Source organism: Parasteatoda tepidariorum, chromosome 10, assembly GCF_043381705.1.
Source record: "Parasteatoda tepidariorum isolate YZ-2023 chromosome 10, CAS_Ptep_4.0, whole genome shotgun sequence".
NCBI classification, from domain to species: domain Eukaryota; kingdom Metazoa; phylum Arthropoda; class Arachnida; order Araneae; family Theridiidae; genus Parasteatoda; species Parasteatoda tepidariorum.
Genome location: NC_092213.1, coordinates 7,487,511 through 7,508,120, shown reverse-complemented (window position 1 = coordinate 7,508,120; position 20,610 = coordinate 7,487,511). Strand labels below are relative to the sequence as shown.

At 30.0% G+C, this 20,610-nt stretch overlaps 1 protein-coding gene across 1 annotated transcript; it reads right to left on the bottom strand.

The window, feature by feature from the left end:
• On the bottom strand, nucleotides 1–14,512 carry LOC107446407 (uncharacterized HIT-like protein Synpcc7942_1390). The gene is made up of 5 exons (XM_016061039.3): nucleotides 14,356–14,512; nucleotides 8,295–8,432; nucleotides 6,799–6,903; nucleotides 2,211–2,283; nucleotides 1–271 (listed from the first exon to the last, which is right to left on the bottom strand). Exons 1-5 carry the CDS (start codon nucleotides 14,416–14,418, stop codon nucleotides 180–182), a joined length of 471 nt encoding a protein of 156 aa, XP_015916525.1. The 5' UTR covers nucleotides 14,419–14,512; the 3' UTR covers nucleotides 1–179.
• Nucleotides 14,513–20,610: the final 6,098 nt, after the last annotated feature.

Sequence of the window (20,610 nt, the reverse complement as noted above, 5' to 3'; positions counted from 1 at the left end):
TTCTTTTTTAAAAAAATATTTATTTTATCAAATAGGACAAATATTTGAATAGGATATGAAAATTACACCATACATTAAATAATTCTAGAAATATAATTAACAAATAATTCACTAAAAGGTTCTTTGACTTATAGTAACATTATTAATGTTTTTGTATTAAAGAAATAGTGCTTATTGCACTATCCAGGAGGCCATTCCATTTGTCTTCCACCAAGAACATGAACATGCAGATGATAAACAGATTGAGCACCATCAGGTCCATTATTTATAACTGAAAGCAAGAATGTAAAATTACAACAGTTACAAGTTTTTAAAATTTCTATTTACTTCATTTCATTTCATAACGTATATTTATTTTGGTTGTATCAGATGGTGGTGGTGTCATATCCATGAACGATCAAATATACCCATGGTCTGAAAACACGCTGGAAACAATCTCGGTGATCTTGTTCGAGCAGAGTCGATCCACATCAAAGGAAGGGTGAGACAGGTTACAGATACTTCAAGGTGAGACAGGGTTGTATGAGATGGTGGGAGTTATTGGAATAAATTAAGCTTCAATTGGGATTAATCCCACCATTTTACATATTTAATTAATTTTTAAATTGGCATATTTTAAAAAAAATTATAATCGCAAAATCAGCAAGAAATACACTATAAAAAATCACACAAAAAAACTTTTCTTTTAACAATTTCCATCATAAACTGCATGTCAACTGACCAAAATGTGTTGGGAGTGTTATAAAGATAATATTATTATTTTATCATCGATAATGTTATAATTATTATTTTGCGAGATACAGAAATTATATGTAGTGCCAAAAAAAGTGTGGTAAATACTATTTTAAATACTATTTTAGTATTTAAAATAGTGCACATGATTTATGACAATAAAAAATTGTTGTATTTAAATACTTGACTGTATTTATTTTTTATAACAAAAGAAATTTGTGCAACGATAAATGAAAAAAAAAATAGTTTGCATAAAGCCACACTGCTAACAAAAACTCTTCTCAAAACCATAGAGCTGGATTATTGTGGAACACTTTTTGATGGTGGCAAAACTATAAAATTATCCTGACAAAACTACCCTCAGTACTGAAAAGTGGAGTTACTTCAGGACATTACTTTTGTTTTTTCCTTATCTTGTTTAAATTTTAATGTAGAACTATGAACAGTTTATAAAATACATTTGCATAACCGCTTTTTAATAGGATGAGTAAAATTTTATTATTAGTAGCAAAGAAAATTTAGTTTTTATTTTTGTATACGATTTTAAATTTTATTTTTTATTTATTTATATAGGTCTCCATTTTCACCAATGTTAAAAAAGATACACTATTAAATAATAAAATTTTATTGTTTTCTGAGGAAAAAAAATCTTGCGTCAGAATTTTTAACATTTTTTCGATGTTCTCTATTTTCATCCTTTTTTTCATCATTCTACAAAAGAACAAAGTAAATAATGCATTTTACGGCAAAATGCCGTTAACCACCAACGTTCTAAACTAGCTGATGTTATATTTCGTTATTTTTTCTGTTCCCATATCATAAAAACATAACCCCATGTATCCAGCCAGAAGGAGCATCAAATCAATTACAACAGACACTAAAGCTTTAACACTTTCGCTACCAGAACGTCTCAAACACTAGAGTAAGTAGATCTACGAAACTGCCTGGATGGTCCAAGAAAAAAGCTTAAGATTTGTTCCCCTTTCGGAAAATGATGTACAATACTTCCGCGAGGAAAATCAATCAGTGAAGATAATTTATGCAAAAGGAAGACTGTAAGAGACTTTTCAACATCTTAATTTGCATAAGTTGATTTTCATCTTATTTGTTTTATTTGTAGGGGAGGATGGTCCAAGAAAAAAGTTTAGGATTTGTTCCCCTTTCAGAAAATGATGTACAATACTTCCGTGAGGAAAATCAATCAGTGAAGATAATTTATGCAAAAGGAAGACTGTAATAGACTTTTCAACATCTTAATTTGCATAAGATGATTTTTATCTTATTTGTTTTATTTTTATCCTAATTTTCATTAAATAAAATTGTTTAGATTAAACAAAAATGTTATATTAAATTGTGACTGCTTGAAATCCTGTGAATTTCACAATTAAACAAAATGATATATTTAAAATATATCTAATTAAAACAAGCAAAATACTACTCTAAACGAGACAGTGATCTTCAAAAAAAAATTTGCTTACCAACTCTATAACCATTTAAAAGATTTTGTTTCGCAGCAACTTCTTTTGCTATTTGAAGAAGATGCCCTAAAAGCTAAATTAAATAAAAATTTCAAAGAATTAAATGTGAATAATAAATGTAACGTATATAAAGTTGAATTAATATGTATGATAATAAAAAAAAATACATTGATAGAGAAATAGACTTCGTGATATTTTGATCAAGCTGTGTTTTAAAACTGGGGATTCTCTTTTTGATGCTGCTTTTCAAAGCTCTGTCACCAAGAAAAATAAAAAAAGCCATAGTTTAAGTGCCTTACACTTAAAGCAATGCAATGATTTTAAACTATATATAAAATTTTGCCGTGAAGCAGCATATCTGAGCATTAGAACAGACAAATAGCTTAAATATTTTAAAAGTTATTAATTTTATTTTAAAAATGAAAACATGAAAATTATCAAAATAATTGACTTATTCTCTGTTTTCACAAAAATGTTATGAGCCCAGATAATGCATCATGGGAGTAAGTTTTTAAATATTAAACAATTAGACCGCAATTTTAATTTTTACAAAACGGTGGTTTTTCTCCGTATTGACACCTTCTCACTTGGTGCATGTTTTAATGCTAGTCGGGCTAAAAATGTAAAATCGGGATTCCATTGTATAATTAAATAGAATTACAAAAACAAAATATAATTATTGAAAAATATCATTTGCATGAAATTATCGCTGGATAAATGAATTCTATAGTGGTGTGCAAAAAATGTTCAATTCACTAAAAAGAGTTCTGGAGGTATTGCAAAATACATATAAAAAAAAATTTAACACTGAGAATTCAAACTTTGGACAGCTCTCCTGACTAAACTACTAGAACCATACTTCCCAGATTGTAAATATCGCCTACATTTCGAAAGTCAGACATCATCGTCATTTGACAGAATTTTTTTTTTGTCTGATTTCATAACTTTCTGTCCCCATTAATTAATAAACATATTTAAGGCAGACCACACAAACCATGAAGATTGAGTCCCAGTACAAGAAAATCCAATCATTAGTAGATCAAAAGTTATTCAAGATGATTCTTTTTTTTTTTTTTGACAATGTACATCAATTAAACAATTGAGAAGTTTCAGCAACACTTGTATTTAAATAAATATAAAATTAAACAAATACAACTGAAAACTAATTTACTGACTTGATTGTTTTGATAAAAAAAAAAGAATTATAGCAACAAAATTCCTTTTTATTGTTATATTTATGCATTTTTATTGCATTAAAAAGGATACAATTTTTTCAAAAAATGCCATAAAACTTTCTCATTTTATTATCAAATGAAGAGCTGAGTGAGTGAAGTTTAAATTTTTTTTTTCTTTCTTGTGTATAAGGAAATAAAGATAACGTCTTGTCTTTATTTTTTTGGTATGTTTACTTTTACTTAGCAAAGTAAAATGACCAAAAGATTCAGAAATGAAAATTTTTTGTGAGAAAAATAAAAAAGGGAAAATTTATTCTCAAAATTTTACTTTTAAAACTTTATAATTTTTTCAAGTATGCTTGAATTTTCTATCTTACCCTTGCATACATAGACATGGCAACTTTTACATGCTTTAGCAAAAGATTTTCCCTTAATATTTAAAATAGTAATGGATTTTATTCTTTAACAGTTAGATTTAAAATAATGTTTGCATTCCAACATTTAAATAATTCAAATAAATGTAATTGTATAAGTTGTGATAATGGCAGAACTAAATTCATGATAATAAAAATATAATTTCATAATAAAAACATAACTTCATAATAAAAACGTAATTTCATAATAAAAATATAATTTCATAATAAAAATATAATTTCATAATAAAAATATTTGCATACATAATTGTTATTTTACAACAGCTTTAAATACTGTAAAGAGCTACAACTTTTGAGTTGGAAGCTAAAACAATGAATCGAGATTTTACATTAAAAACATACTTCATTCTTTTTAAGAGGTACATTTAATTCAGTTTGCTAAAGAGTTTATAAAATAATTTATAATATTATAATCAACAGAAATATCTTAACATTAAAGTCTAGTAAATATAAAGTATTCTTAAAACAGAACGTTGTTAAAGTGAACATCTTTAACTTGACTTTCTTTTAATGTGAACTAATTTTCAATTCCACATCAAATTTTATTTGGATATAATGCTTTAAAGTCCTTTCAAGCAAACATGCTTAACGTGAAATATCTTTTAACACGAGCAAAATTTTATTACAACTGGAAAATTTCTTACTTTTGGTGTGAACAGAAAATTTATTTCTCCTCAGACAAGAAAACTGATCATTCATAGTTCTATATCTGAAGAGAAGGCATTTCAATGATTTTTGCTATAGTGTTGATAATTTCAAATAATAATAAAAAATTAAGATGTATTTTTGAAGGAATGAAGTGGGACAAATATTGAACAAGAAGAACAAATTCAGAATTCTATGGATAGACTATTTAAATAGCCAGATACCTTTAAATTTATTGCTATATTAAGGTTTAAAGGGACAGATTTTAAAATAGTCAAGTCACTAAAAAGAAATGAACTTCTGGGCCAAATCTAGTACCTAAAAATGATGAAGATAAAAACTTAAATAGCTTGACTGTCAGGGAAAAGACCTTAAAACTATTGGAATAACAAACTGGAAAACCTCGGCCAAGAACAGGACAATGCAGAAAGGAATTTTGACGAAGGCCAGGGCTTGTCTTGTCAGTGAAAAAAATATTTTATCAAGTATAAAACATAATTTTCAAACAAATTTAATGATAAAGTTTAATTTCAAATATTCATTAAATTTTAAATATTCATTAAATTTTAAATATTCATTAAATTTTAAATACTCATTAAATTTTAAGTATTCTTTATGTATGAAGGAAATTGACTGGGAACAACAAGTTTTTTTTAACACATAATTCAAATTATGAATTAAGACTTCAATATCTTTCAAATAATTTTTTCATTTCATAAATTTGACTAGCTTCTTTTTGCTTTTCTCAGAGGCTATACTTCTCTTCTAAGTGGCCTCTATTCAAGGAGCTTGCTCTGGCCATTCAGACACTTTTGAAAGGCATTAGAACCAATCAAAATTTGGGTTCAAAATTACAAGTCTACAGAGTTGAACATTTATAGCAAATAGTAACTTAAAATTGGGTCAGCTGTTTAACACTGGTTACTAAAACAAATAAAAATATAAAAAATTTAAAGGTCACAGAAACAGATACGGTCTTGAATAGTCATTTTGTGAAACCATTTAATTTAAAATGCTGATCATTAAGTAATAACTGTACTTAATGATCAATATCAATCAGAATTTATTAACAAGGTATATACTGTTCTACTAACTATTAACAGTAAAATCTTTTTCAAATGACTTCAATTTTTTGCAAAAGGTTTATATATTACTTCAAATTCAGAGCAAGAAAAAAATATTAGTAATCTTATAATACATAGAAAGAAAAAAATTAGTTTAACAATTTTAGGAAGGAGATATATCTGTAAAAGAGGGGCAATTGGTTTGATAGAGTTTAGCAAGAGCTTTATCAATGATAGAAAAGTTAATACAGATGTGGTTATCAACAACAATACAGAGAAAACTGAGTATCTCTAGTATATTTATACTACAGATACTAAGGATCGGGGGTGCAGAAAATTCAGAAGAGTCTAATATTTTCCCAGAACATAGTTTCTTGATTTGAAAATCCTTCAAAAATTATAGCACTTTTTTTTTGAGTTACATTATTTTTTAAAAAAGAATTTTAGAAAATAAAGCTTGTACATAGTTTAAAAAAATTTTGATAATGATATTTTGTTAACAAAGAAAAAAAATTATTGCATTGCACGTAATTCTATAATAAGATAGTGTTTCATTTTTAAAACTAATAGAATTCTTAACAAATTTATAATTTAGAAAAATAAAATATCCCTTTTCTGGATTAAGTTGATATGTCGTAAGAAATTAAAAAAATATATTATAATAAACTTTGAAAATGCAAATTTTTACATTTAAATGATGACTTACTTTTCCTTCTTTAGTAAGCCTCATTTGTCCAAAAATAACACATTTTTAATTTAACAATAGTAGTTTCAATTTGCTTTAGTTAAAAAAATAAAACACAGAAACATTACAAGGGAAACATTTTGTAAAGCTACAGAATTTTTTTTTTTAATAAAAAATTTTGCCTGGTGTTCTTAAATTTCTTCCTAGCCTTGTTAGTGCAATTAAACATATTATGCACTCCTAGGTTAAAGTGTAATTGGTAAGAAAATATGTCACTAGTGATGCTTTGTTTTTTTGCTTCTTTGTTTTGTATTAGCCTAACACAGAAGTAACAATTAAAAGGGGGCAGCAAAATTAACCAGATATATTTAATATCATATTTAATGAACTAATGTATTTAATAAGACCTTCCGTAATGTTTGTTTTAAGAAATTTTCGTTTATAATTTTTTATTTTATAATGAAACTTTGAAGCCACAGTTTACAACATAGATACATAGTTTTGAATAAATAATTAATTAAATATGTAAATAATACTTCATTATAATATTCAAAGAACTTTAAAGCAGAATAAATCATCACTTACAGGTGAGTCTTCTTTAGAAGAATCAGCTAAAGATGGGATAACTTTCCGAGGAATGACAAGAAAGTGGACTGGAGCTTGAGGGGAAACGTCTCGGAAAGCCATGCACTATGCAAAGAAAAACAAGGATGTTAAACAAATATTTATTTATTTAATTATTTTACACACAAATAAGACTTTATGGCAATATCATTTTTATTCATGTTTTTTTTTCCTTCTAAATTTAAATAAGAAATCAGTTTTAGCACTTAAAATATAAGCAAACCTTTTTTTTATTTATATATAAGTGGTCAAAATATGGTACATAATTGTTTTTACAAGCTTAAATCACAAGACACATCTTCTCATAAGAAATTTAAGGAAAAAATTTTCTTTTTCCCCAGAAAATCTATAGATTTTTAAATTTAGAAAAAAATTTAAATTTTAATTAAATACTGAAAACAAGATTTGTAAGCCCCTGTTCCATGCAATGTAAGTTTTTTTTTCTTTTTTCAAATAGATGGAGACACCTGCTCCCCTTTATTATTTTTTTATTATTATTTAGGTAGGATTGATTATAAACCCAAAGATTTTCAGTTTTAAAAACTTTCTATTTTTGACACTTTTCTCTGAAATATGCTCCTTTTTATATTTAAAAGACCAATAACAATTACCATACAACACATTCTTTCAATTATTGTTTATGATTGTTGTGCGCGATTGTCAATTCATCAAATTAACTTTCAATGAAACAAATAAATGAATTTGGAAGACTCCAACAGCATGCTGTGATGTTACCTCAAAAATAACAGATAACGATATTTTAAACAAATATACCCAAATAAGGGATAGCACTCAAAACATGGCAAACCTTAAACTTTATTTATGCTGGGACATTAATTTTCTTAAATAGAATTATAAATTACAGAAATAGTTAGAATTAGAATTTATAAATTACAGAAAACTCTTATGAATGGTAAAATTTTGCATTAATTTGAACAAAAAATCACAGAAATAAAACTTGCTAAAATAATAAGCTGATTCACACATTGTCTTGTAAAGCGTAACACAAATGGAAAACTGTAAGTTTTCTACTGGTTTTAGAAAGTTATTTTTAACATTTAGTCAATCATCCATAAATCATCCAAGTAAAAAAATAAAAAAATTTAATAAAGCACAAATAAAAGTACAGAAATAGACATCCTGTAGTCAGTTTTATAAAAAAAATCTTTTCCAGTGTCTATACACCAAATTATAGCTGAGAAGATAATAATAGTTTATTTATTATTTGGTGTTTAGACACCAAGGAAAATTTTTATTTATAAAACTGAAGCTATAGTATATCCATTTTTGTACTTCCATTTACACTTTATTGCCATATTTATTTTATTAACTTTAGTATTTTTAAAAATTTAAAAGAACTTAAGACAACAAAAAAAAGATTATTTCTAATCAGCACTGTTTAGCAAAATTAAAAATTCTATTTTAAAGAAAAATAATTATAGAGAGGAAACTGATACTTTTTCATCTTCGTATAATATATCTGCGGGGATACTCTTATCCAGAATCTTGGAAAATATTGTTGGTCCAACAGAAGTTTTTGAAGCTTTCACTGCTTTAAATACTTCATCTTCACATAAGCAGCTGGACCTGTGAAACTAAAATATAAATACATTAAAATGCTGAAAACTCTTCCCATTACTAAATTATAACAATATTTTTGTACTTATAAAGATATTTATTTATACGTTTGTATCGAAACATAGGTAGTTATACTCATCCGCTTCAGAAGATGATGAACATAAAAAAATTGCCTATCTACTATTAATGCAAATAATGCTTAATTGACTGTGGTAATAGGTACTATATTGTAGTAGTACCTTATTTACATCACACAGAACAGCACAATGGGCTATTGGTGGAAGCAATCATGAGGATGATTCAAAAACCTGCAATCACAATTTTGACCTTCTATAGGGGGATAGCTTTCTCACTTTGGTAGCCTAGTGGGAAGTCAAGCACTTTACGGTAAAACAGCTGAACAAGGACCTATACTGAATGCCCTTATCCCTAACAGGCAGTTCAAACTGATCACGCACCTGCTTACTGACCCCAGCCAGTTATGCTTGACTAGAAATATTGTCATATGATCAGCCACTGTGAGACAATAGATACTCTGATAATAAGTGTTGTGTTTACAGATACCTTAAGATAACCTACTTACTGTGATACCTAATCCTAATGATACCTACTATGGCTGGGGTCCCCAACCCTATGCCCGCGGGCACCATGGCACCCGTCGATCGATCTAGATGCGCCCGCTGCTTGTGCCCAACTATAAAATATTTCAGTTTTCCATTTTCCCAATAAATTCTATGCAAATACATACTGAAGTACTCAGTAACGGCAAAGTACTCGATAGATTTCTACATTTAATTGGAGAAATTAAAAATTATCTTGCAGCCAAAAATCAAACATTTTTGGAACTAAGAGATCCTTTTTGGCTAGCAGCTTTGTCTTTCATAATGGACACAACGGAAAAACTAAATAATTTAAACTTGGAGCTGCAGGGAAAGGACAAACATAAAGCAAAAATGATAGAGGCTATAAACTCGTTCAGAGCTAAGCTAGTTTTGTGGATATCACATTTGAAAATGAAGTCTCTTATGCATTTTCCGAACATAAAAAAAATGTTAGGTGACAGTGAAATTGACTTATTAACATTTGTCATCAACCTCCAATTGCTTAAAGATCAATTTAAAAAGCGCTCTCAACAATTTAATATCATTGAGCCTCTGATAACTTTTTTGTTAATCCTTTTACCAACCAAATAAACGTAACCGTAATAGCAACATACATTTCAGAATTTCTTCAAGTAAAGCGAGAAGAATTGGATATAGAAATTGTGGATCTTCAGAAAGACATTATCCTCAAAACTATTATATCACATGAGAAATTCTGGAATATAGTTGAAGGAATAAATTCCATTTTAAAAAAGAGCATCATATTCTCCCAATTATGTAGCGCTGGCCAGCGAAATGTCATGCCAACACCACAGTGACTGTATTTTATAAATAATTTTTCTACTTCGTATATTTTGAAAGCAATTTAGTAATCATTTATTTTACACAAGAATATTAATAAATTATATTCATATGCCAAATTAATTTTTCAAATTCAATTTTTTGTGCACTATTGTAGTGTGTATTATTACCTATGTCTACCAACTATAAATTTATCTTGAAAAAATAAATGGTGCCCGCCATTCGACCGATATTCTGGTATTTGCTCTTAGGTACAAAAAGGTTGGGGACCACTGTACTATGGTAATCATTCTTTTACAGGCCACTGAGGCCTAAGTACCTAAATATATTGCATGTCTTCAGTTTAAAATAAAGAACAAAACTGAGTACTAGAAAAAAGAATGCTAATTAGGTCATTTGGAATTAAAAACTTCAACGGATGCATTAGCCTGTAACTATTTCCAGCGAAACAGCGCTAAATGATAATTAAATGTTTACCTCGTTTGAATGTAGATTGTATGTTCTCAGTTCTCTGAACAATTGTTTTATAAATGACAATTAAGAAGAGTAACGTCTTTACAGATGGGCATTGCTTTGGGGGCTTCGGGCACTCTGCAGTCCTACGATATCTTATTTTCTGCCTCCTAAATCTTAAGTTCTAAATAATACATATTTAATTATCTAATAATACATTTAATAACACCTCTTTGTGATTTTTTTTAAGAAATTAATTATTTTTTCATAAATTTTTCCTACATAGTATTTTTTTTTCTACTTAACTTTCATGTCATCAATGAAAACTAAGTCATACAAACAATAATACAATAAGTAAAACAAACTAAGTCATGAATCGCTCGCTTTGAGTAGCTAAAAAATTAACACTAATACAGTAGGGAACCGATTATCCGGAACGGTCGGGACCATCGCTATTCCGGATAACTGATTTTTCCGGTTTTCTGAATCGCTACAAAAAGCCGTTTTTTTTATTGTTAAACCCAACTAAAAAAAATNTAATTTAGTCATTAGGAATTAAAAACTTCAACAAATGCATTAGCCTGTAACTATTTCCAGCGAAACAGCACTAAATGATAATTAAATGTTTACCTCGTTTGAATATAGATTGTATGTTCTCAGTGAATGATTGTTTCATAAATGACAATTAAGAAGAGTAAGGTCTTTACACATGGGCATTGCTTTGGGGGCTTCGGGCACTCTGCAGTCCTAATATATCTTATTTTATGCCTCATGAATCTTAAAAAAATTCTAAATAATACATATTTATTTATCTAATAATACATTTAATAACACTTCTTTGTGATTTTTGTTTTAAGAAATTAATTATTTTTTTCATAAATTTTTTCTACATTTTTGTATTTTTTTTTTCCTACTTAACTTTCATGTCATCAATGAAAACTAAGTCATACAAACAATAATACAATAAGTAAAACAAACTAAGTCATGAACCACTCGCTTAAAGTGGCTAAAAAATTAACACTAATATATTAAAAAATAATTAAGGGAAAGGAAATGCTTTATGTTAAAATTTTAAGAGGGATTTTTTTAAGTTGCAAAACAAAGAAAAGGAGAGGTTAAATCAAGTTCAGAAAGAAAAGAAACTTATTTCAACTGATACAAATTTAATCATTAAAAAGTTTATACAACCTCCAACTCATTGCAGTTATTTTCATTTTGAGTGGTTGCCAAGATTTGAGCCTACTCAATTACAAATAAACTTATACCTACAATATACAATATAACTTATCAGTTACAAAGACTATGATTTTTAATCACGACCGGTCTAGCAACTCAAATCTTCCGCGATATTAGTTGCAGAAAAATAAAAATTTAGGAAAGTTTAATTTTGTCTACAATTCCAAGATTCTACCGCAGGATTATCAGGTCTTATATATTTGGTTGAAGTATTAATACATAATATAGTGGTCAAAATTATTGTAAATGATATTCATTCAATCTAACAATTACTGATACAGTGAAACCTTCCTGGAAGACCACCTCTATGTAGCAACTTCCTCTATTTACTTTGTGTTACAGAAAACATTTAGGAGAGACCATTAAAATCTCTCTCAGCGACCAAACAAATCTCTCCATCAAATGCGGAAAAGGTCAAATAAGGAAACACAAAAAAATATCAAAGCCAAAAATATTAACAAAATAAATAAGTAGATTAAAATGTATTTAAAATATTTGTGTGAGGCTCTTATTTAGAGAGCTCTTTTGGCGACACCTGAAAGATATCTAGAACCTCATGCTACCGTCAAAGTGCACTAAAGACGATGCTATCAATGGATTTTTAGAGTTGAAATTGACATTAGGAAAAAAAGTAATTTCAGAAAAAACTAAACATCTCAAACAAAAAAACCTCTTCTCATCTTTTAAAGCTAACTAATTTTTATGATATAAAATTAAAAGCAAACTTTAAAAAAAAAATTCTAATTATTTATTTAAAATAGTTCCATCATACATAATTTTTAAATTTGTTTCTGAACATAATTATATCAGTAGAAATTGTTTTTTATGATACTAAATTTTATTTATCAATCCGGTTTTCATGAAGCCAACACAAGTGGCATTTCCACACCAAGAAAATAACACTAACTAAAAATAAAATTGTTTGCAGAAAATCAAGTACTTTCGACAACATTTTAAAGGCAATGTAGAGAACCCCTAAGAACGAAAAATCTAAAATAAGGACCATTTTACGGTGGAACAGAAAGTGATCACTCACAAGAGATTTCACTGTATAACACAAAATTTACTACCACCTTAACAATTCAACAAAAATCTCCCATTCGAATAGGAGAATTATATGCATAAATCTATCAAAAATTTGGTTTCATGTATCCTATAGCTGATATTGGGTCTTAGATATTTGTTTAAAGTGGTATATGATGGTGGTCAAAATTATTGTAAATAATATTTATTAAATCAAGCATTTAATGATATAATCCAAATTTTACTACCACCTTAACTACTGTGCAACAAAAATTTCCTATTTAAATAGGAGAATTGCATCCATAAATCTATGGAGAAATAAGCTTCATGGTTCCAATAACTGATAAGTTCCAACTTTTATTTTAAGAGTCAATAATGTTCAAATGTTTTAAAGAGTCAATAATGTCCAAAAATTTATAGTTTTAGTTATAAATAACATTTGATTTTAGATTAGGTGCTTTTACAGGTACTCAAAATATTTCTCTACTCATGGGCTCTTGATGTTATTACATCGAGCCTGATATTGCTGGATCAGATTAAGAATCATACTTGGCTCAAGGAATTCAAGTGACAGAGCCAAGGGCGATAGTGGACTCATGTGAAATTTTCTGAAGAACTAGAGACATTTTTTAAAATTATGGAGATGCTTAATCTATATACCCCCACATAGAAAAAACCGTAACAATACTCATATGTTAAAAAAGGTAAATTTTATCTTTTTCAAATAATACAGTTAAATTGTTTTTAAAAGTTTTAAACTTTGCTCAAAAGTTTTAAACATGTTCTATCGTTTTGTAGAGCACTGGGATATGTTTTCCAAAGCAGTAAATACTTTATGGAACATAGTTTCAGAATCTGTGTCCAAGATTAGTTTCAAAAATTTTATCATGTGTAAATTGAAGTCAACTTTATGCTATTATCAATGTCAATTAACTATCATGTTATGCTATTATAAACAGAGATATTCTGTGATACATATTAGTACATTCTGCTATAATCAAAATGCTACTTATACTTGCTATAAATTAAAAAATATTCTATTCAAGCCGAAATCACCCAGGCGACTAAGGGCTTTTAAATTTTTGCAGATTTAAAAATGCAAGTCATACTATTTCAGTTGCTCTTCTTTTGAGGTGCTTTTTATTCACACCACTGCCTGAAATAGTGGCATGTAAATTTGAAAAAGTATATAACAGACTGTTCGAAGACTAGAAGTCTGCCCATTTTGAGACATTTTTCTTAATTTATTACATGCCGCGACCCTGTTAGCAAAACTCAATGACATTTTGCTTCAGGTATCGTTTCAGTAATCGTTCCACAACTAACTTTTCTGTATTCAGAACAATTATATTCAAAACAAACTGTTAAATATTGTGAAACGCTCGAAATTGCAAGGCAAACATGAGTTTGTTCAGGAGACTGAGCTCAGGACGATTATGCATTAAATTTTAATGATAACACAGAACTAGGATATTAAGTTTCCCATGCACGCAAGAAAATAATAATTTAGTTAATACAAACAACAATAAGTCTCAAACTTATTGCATTAAAGTATTAACACTATGGTCATCCTCCATTATATTGTGTGTGTGTCCTTTACTAAAACATGATAAAAATATTAAATAATTCTTATTTTCCAAATAGTGAATGGGTAAATTTCCTGATCCAAAAGTACGACAACTTGTCAGTACCAGATTACTGTGTATCTCTCAACTTGAAATTGAGGTAATGGAATAAGGATTAGATAAGGATAATTGCATTCATCTTTTTATTTATTTTTAAGCGCAAGTCATACAAGATGTTTAATCAATAATAAATTCTTAACCTTCAAAAACAGCAATTGAAATGTGCTAAATAAACGAATATTAGATATGCGTTTTAAACTCATTTAGAATATCCTTTTATTTCGGTCCACTCAGAACAGTTGTGTTTAATGTTTATTTACGCCTGTTGCTTAGCGGCAACGAGTAATCTTGAGGACGTTGCCAAGCTAAGCAGCCGCAACTATGGATAAATCTTATTGGCTAATTTCGGCATCGTTTTCGCTTAATCGTTATTCATGTGTACGAGATTTGGCACAACAGCTTTTTTTGGCGTCTTTTAGCGCGTAAGCCCATTCTCAATCGACAGTTACCTTGTCTACTGATTTTTCATTTTAGTGGCATGGGGTGTCAAATTTGAATCTTCTTATTGCTCTTAACTATGTTGTGATATTAATTTCCTTGAATTTTTTTAGGCTCACTACCTGTTATAATTTATAAGCTACAGAAAATTCTTATGAATGATCAAATTAAGCGTAAATTTAAGCACAAATCACAATAATAAAACTTTCTAAAATATGAAACCTGTTCACACATCGTCTCGTAAGCGTAACATAAGATAAGCGTGAGGCAGAGTTGGCCGTTAATTACAGTAATAGATTACAACTGTAATTGATTACAGATAATTACAGCTACGTAATCAATTACTTGTAATCACGATTACAAGTAATAAATTACTTGACCTTCAAAAAAGTTTGATTACAGCTGTAATCATGATTACAATTTTGATTACAGTAATCTGGTACTTGTAATCAAGATTTTNAGACAGCACGTTGAACCTTCGCTAAATCACCTCCTGGTACAACAGTTGGGGGTTGATAGTTAATGCCAACCTAAAAAGGATTTCAAATAAATGAAAAAAATTGAAAGGAAAAAGAATGTACTTAATTTCAAATACACTAGGAGCTATGATCAGTATCAGACAATAACAGTATTTAACACTAGGTTTACGGACATTTCTTGTACACCTATTTCTATAACCACACATCAATTTGACGAATACCTATAACAGCACTAACAGAGATGCCAACTCGCTTCAGACTGCAAATATATATATTTTAAAGTGGTAGTTCATGGTTTAATAAATTCAATTAAGTAGATTTTTATCCACCACTATTTCTAAATAATCCGTAGGCTTATTTATAGAATGCAGAATTTTATGTTTGCAAAATTCACTTAGTAGTTATCTACAGTTTTTTAAAATTAGTTTGGCGTGTCCGGAACAGATGGCATCTCTGCACTTAGAGAGCAATGTAATTACATACTATAATGGGGGGGAAATGAAAATATGAGATGAAACAGTTGCTTTTTGCTTGTTTAATTTGAGATAATGATATTGGATCAAAGTATTGTCGGTACATTCCTATTTATTATTGATGTGATGATGTTTGCATGTTTACTCAAAATTTTGTCTAAATTATAATCGCATCAGATTGACGCATATCCGTAGAGATAGGTACACCAATATTTCAACGCTTTTGAAGAAAATACGACTTTAATATATTTACCTCGATCAATGGATAAAAGTCATTACAAGAGATAAAATAAAAATGCAAACGAGTTTTGTATTTTCCTTATAAAATTCGAAATGCACCAAAATGACATGCCTCATAATCCTAGTGTTAAATTAACAAGTTAAGAAAAGTTATAAGTTCAGTTTGTTTTCCATTGAAATTTATTTGCAGCTTGGAATAAATAAGCTCCAAGTAAGTATCGTTACTCCATGGAATTAAAAGCCACGCAACCTTTACTTCAGTTGAACCAAAGTTTATTTTTATTTTAAAAAAGTATTTCAAAACCAGGGATGAGTTGGAAAAAATCAAACAGAAACTTAATTGTTCACATTTTCATGAACAATATTTTAACAAGGAAAAAAGTATGGATCTCAATTTTAAATAACTTTAATACCTCTACGAATACTTTTAAACCACATGAATATGAATCGCAATATGTAATTTAAATCATGTGATTGCAATTGCAGTTTGGAAAAAAAAAAACAAAGTATTTATTGATTAAAATTTTTTTATACCCAGTGAACTGAATGCACAACAAGCATATAGTGTTTCTAAGTTCTTTGATGCAGGAAAATTGATTAGGTTTTAAATTTAATTTCTATAAATAAATTGTATGCTTCTAAAGCTTTTCTTTCTGTTTATGATTTTATTCTTTATTTTCACCTCCTAAAGTCATAATTCAGCTGGACTAAGCAAATTGCTCTCAAAAATCAATAGGAGTTTTAATATCTATAACTTTAGCAAGCCACAGAGACACTAAAAACTATTAAGAACATCGAAATCAAATGTTAATAACTAGCATAGATGCAGTAGAGAGAATAGAAATTTTTAATAGTGACCACAAAATAAATAGTTACCTTGAAACCAGTTGGACACCAATCAACAAACTGAATAGTGCGTTTGGTCTTGATGGCAGCAATAGCAGCATTAACGTCTTTTGGTACTACATCACCTCTATAGAGAAGGCAGCAAGCCATGTATTTGCCATGTCTAGGATCACATTTTACCATCTGGTTAGCAGGCTCAAAGCAAGCATTAGTAATTTCAGCAACAGTAAGCAACCTATAACATCAGTAGACGTTGAAAGAAGCTTCTGCAGGAATGAAAATTTACTTTCAGACAAGAGTCGCTCGTTTGCATTTCAAATTATCAAAAAACATTTAATAATCCAATGTAATTCTGATAGTTAGTAATGTTATGAGATGGAAGTTGTTATATCCATTAAAGTTTCTATACAAAATAAAAATATTTTGGTGTCAATATATTTTCCTTTTTTTGTTATTTTAGGATGTAAAAATATTTTTCAAGCTTTAATGAACGTAGAACAAGTATTGCATTGCCTTATATTTTTTAAATGACTCATAGCAAAACATTTTTTTAATTCAATATTTTTACTTTATTTAAGGCATTTTTTGAGCAAATTTTGCATTTTTAAGGGCATGTTTTACCCTTCTTAAGGGCATTTTTTGCACTTTTTAAGGGCATTAGTTGAGATTTTTTGGGTCATCAAAATCCGGGCTCTAGTAATTACCCTGAGAAGGAGGAAGAGGGCCAACGAGGTCGAAATGGACGTGATCGAACCTCTGCGACTGGTCTGAAAATTTCCCTAACGGTGTTTTAGTGTGTCGCTTTGTCTTGGACTTTCGGCAAGGGATACATTGCCGAGCCCAGTTCACTCAATCTTTTCGGATGGAGGGTCTGACAAACCGAGAACATATTAGTTTAGAAGTCGCGCGAATACCAGGGTGAGACAAATTATGCAGAGAAACAAATATTTTCTTGCGAAAAGGTTGTGATATAGAAGGACGCGCTGTACCCGTTGATAAGTCGCAGTAAATAGGTATATCACAATGTGGAAAGGTAATTTTTTTTTCAATTGCAAAACTTCAGAATTTTCCAATAAATTTTTCAATTCCGAATCGGTTTGTTGCGCTTTAGCTAGACCTTCGTAATCTACAGGACTGGGCATACTCTCGATTCGCGAAAGCACATCAGCGGCAATATTCTCGGATCCTTTTATGTGGCGTACATCAGATGTGAACTGAGATATGTAATCTAATTGTCTTGATGGTCGTGGTGAATATTTATCTTAGCGCTGACAGAGTGCGAATGTCAATGGTTTATGATCGGTAAGCAATGAAAAATTCCGTGCTTCTAACATATGTCTAAAGTTCTTAATCGCCGCGTATGCGGCTAATAATTCTCGGTCATAGGCGCTGTAATTTCTTTCTCTTTGCGAAAGATTTTTGGAAAAAAATGCGAAGGGTTGGTAATTTTCGTTAACTAGATGTGACAGTGCCCCGCCGATTGCAAAATCTGACGCGTCAACTTGTAAAATTAATTGCGCGTCTATCGTAGGGTGAATTAAAAGAACTGGGTTCGCAATTAATATTTCGCAATTTTTAAATTCGTCTTGCGCTGCTGTTGACAAAACAAGCTTCATTTTATCGTTTTTCTTTGCTTCCCTTAAGTAAGACGTTAAATGCATCTGATTTTGGGCTACATTAGGTAAAAATTTAAAAATCTCTGAAGATCTTTAAATGTTTTCGGAAGTGGAAAATTAAGGATCGGCTCGACTTTGTTCGGTAGGGGTTTAGTTCCATTTTCATTAATTAAGTATCCAAAAAAAAGAGATTTCGGTAACGCCAGAAACACATTTAGCCACATTAATTGTCAGACCATACGAATTTAATCTTTCAAAAACAATACGTAAGTGAGCTTCATGCTCGTCATCTGTTACACTAAATATCAAAATATCGTCCAGGTACACGTAACAACATTTTAAGTCGCCTAAAACTTCATTCATAAACCTTTGGAAGGTTTGCGCAACACCACAGAGGCCAAATTTAAAAACGGAAATTTCGAAAAGGCCGAATGGTGTTCAGACCGCAGTTTTCGGAATTTGATCTGGTGTACCGGGATGTGATGATAAGCACGAACGATATCGATTTTTGAAAAAATTTTCCTTCCTCTCAGCGTATTATTAAAATCTTGCAAATGAGGGATAGGATATAAACGATCCGACTCTGTACGAGCATTTAATTGACGATAATCGCTTACTGGGCGTATGTTACCAGAGCTTTTTGAAACGACATGAAGAGGTGATGACCACGCCGATTTTGATGGTCGGCAAATACCCTGCTCAATCATAAATTGAAATTCTTTTTTTACTTTTTCGTAAAATTTAGGGCTTAATCGTCGTGGTTTGCTGTGTATGGGAGGTCCATCCGTCTCAATATAGTGGACCGTGTTATGCTTAACATTACTCAAATTAGCTTTCACATTTAATATTTAAGGATATTGAGATATGGTTAATCCTCAGCGATAAGCTGTACCGAATAGTAATTGACACGATTAGAAACTGAACCAGTGCTGGATAATTTTGTAATATTATCAATAAGCCCACTGCATTTTAAATCAATCAAAGGATCGAAATTCCTTAAAAAATCTACTCCTATAATAGGCACCGGCACATTAGCGATTAAAAATTTCCAAGAAAAATGTCGCCTGAGTCCTAAATTTACATGCAATATTGTTGTGCCATAAGTAAAAATTTTAGAGTTATTCGCTGCAAATAATCGTAATGAGTCAGGTTTCATATTTTTAGCTTTAGATGTCGGTGGTATGCATGAAACATCTGAACCTGAATCGATTGAAAATTTTAAATTTGATTTATTGTCGAAAATATGTAAACGGCATGAGCGAGCGACTGTCGACAAGTATTGATCGACAGTCGCTATTGTGAGTTTTCCTGATTCGTAGAATCTCGAGGAAAAGAACAAGGTTCCCGACACTTTCGAGCATTGTTTTTAAAACGTGCGTGGAAAAAACAATAACCAGTGGTTCGATTGCGAGATGTGCCGCGGGAAAAACTAAGCTCCCGAGTGATAGGATTCCGGGAAAATGGATATCTAGTTTTTTCGCGAGATAGTCGCTCAACCTGTTAACTCAAAGCAGCGATTTCGCTACGTAAAGCCCCAAGCTCTTCTAACGGAGAGGAAATATTGTAGGGGTTGGAGGGGCATGCAGGAGTAGATTGTCCCACAGCAAACACGTGATTATTTGAGGATGTGCACACTACCGAAACTTTGTCGGCCATTTTCGCCAAATTATTGAATGATTCGGAGCTGATAGATAATATCACTTGCATTTCGGATGGCAATCTTGGTAGTCATAATGTTTTCAGAAATTCATCTGCAATACCTTTCCCTCCTAATTTTCTCATTTTTCGTAGCAGATGAGACGGTTTGTCATCTCCTTCAGTACCGTCTTTACGTATGGGCACACCCGGGCAGTGCCCAGGGGCCCCAGGCACTCAGGGGGCCCTTAAGAATCTTACTTTTTATAAATTGTATTTAAAAAAAACAACTAAGAATAAACAACTTTGCATTATATAATTTTTAAAATAAATCCCAAATAGCAAAATATGGTTTATTTTCACTCAGCAAAAACCTTTTAATGTAAACCTAAAAAGGTTGGTTATGCGTCTTACGACGTGTAAATCTTCTAACCTTAAAACGAGATCTGTGGCAATCTGCTCTATTCTACGCACATTACCCTAGTCCAAAACCTTGGAAAACAACCTTCTATATAAAAACCTTAAATCTAGGTTGACTTAGAGTTTTCAAGCGTGAAAAAAATCCTTTATTAGAGCTAGTCTCAAGGCGAAAATATTCTTAAACCTAGGTAATTATAAGGTTTCTTTTCACAAAGTCTTGCATGCTNAAAAAAAATTAATTAAAATTA

Bases quoted from the DNA above. Each gene is read 5' to 3' on its own strand.
- LOC107446407 (XM_016061039.3), bottom strand. From the start codon at position 14,418: ATGAGTTTAAAACGCATATCTAATATTCGTTTATTTAGCACATTTCAA. The intron at 2,284-6,798 runs GTAAGTGATGAT...TATTTAATTTAG, and splicing joins CTTCTAAAGAAGACTCACCT to CTTTTAGGGCATCTTCTTCA. The intron at 272-2,210 runs GTAAGCAAATTT...TCTTGCTTTCAG, and splicing joins TTTAAATGGTTATAGAGTTG to TTATAAATAATGGACCTGAT.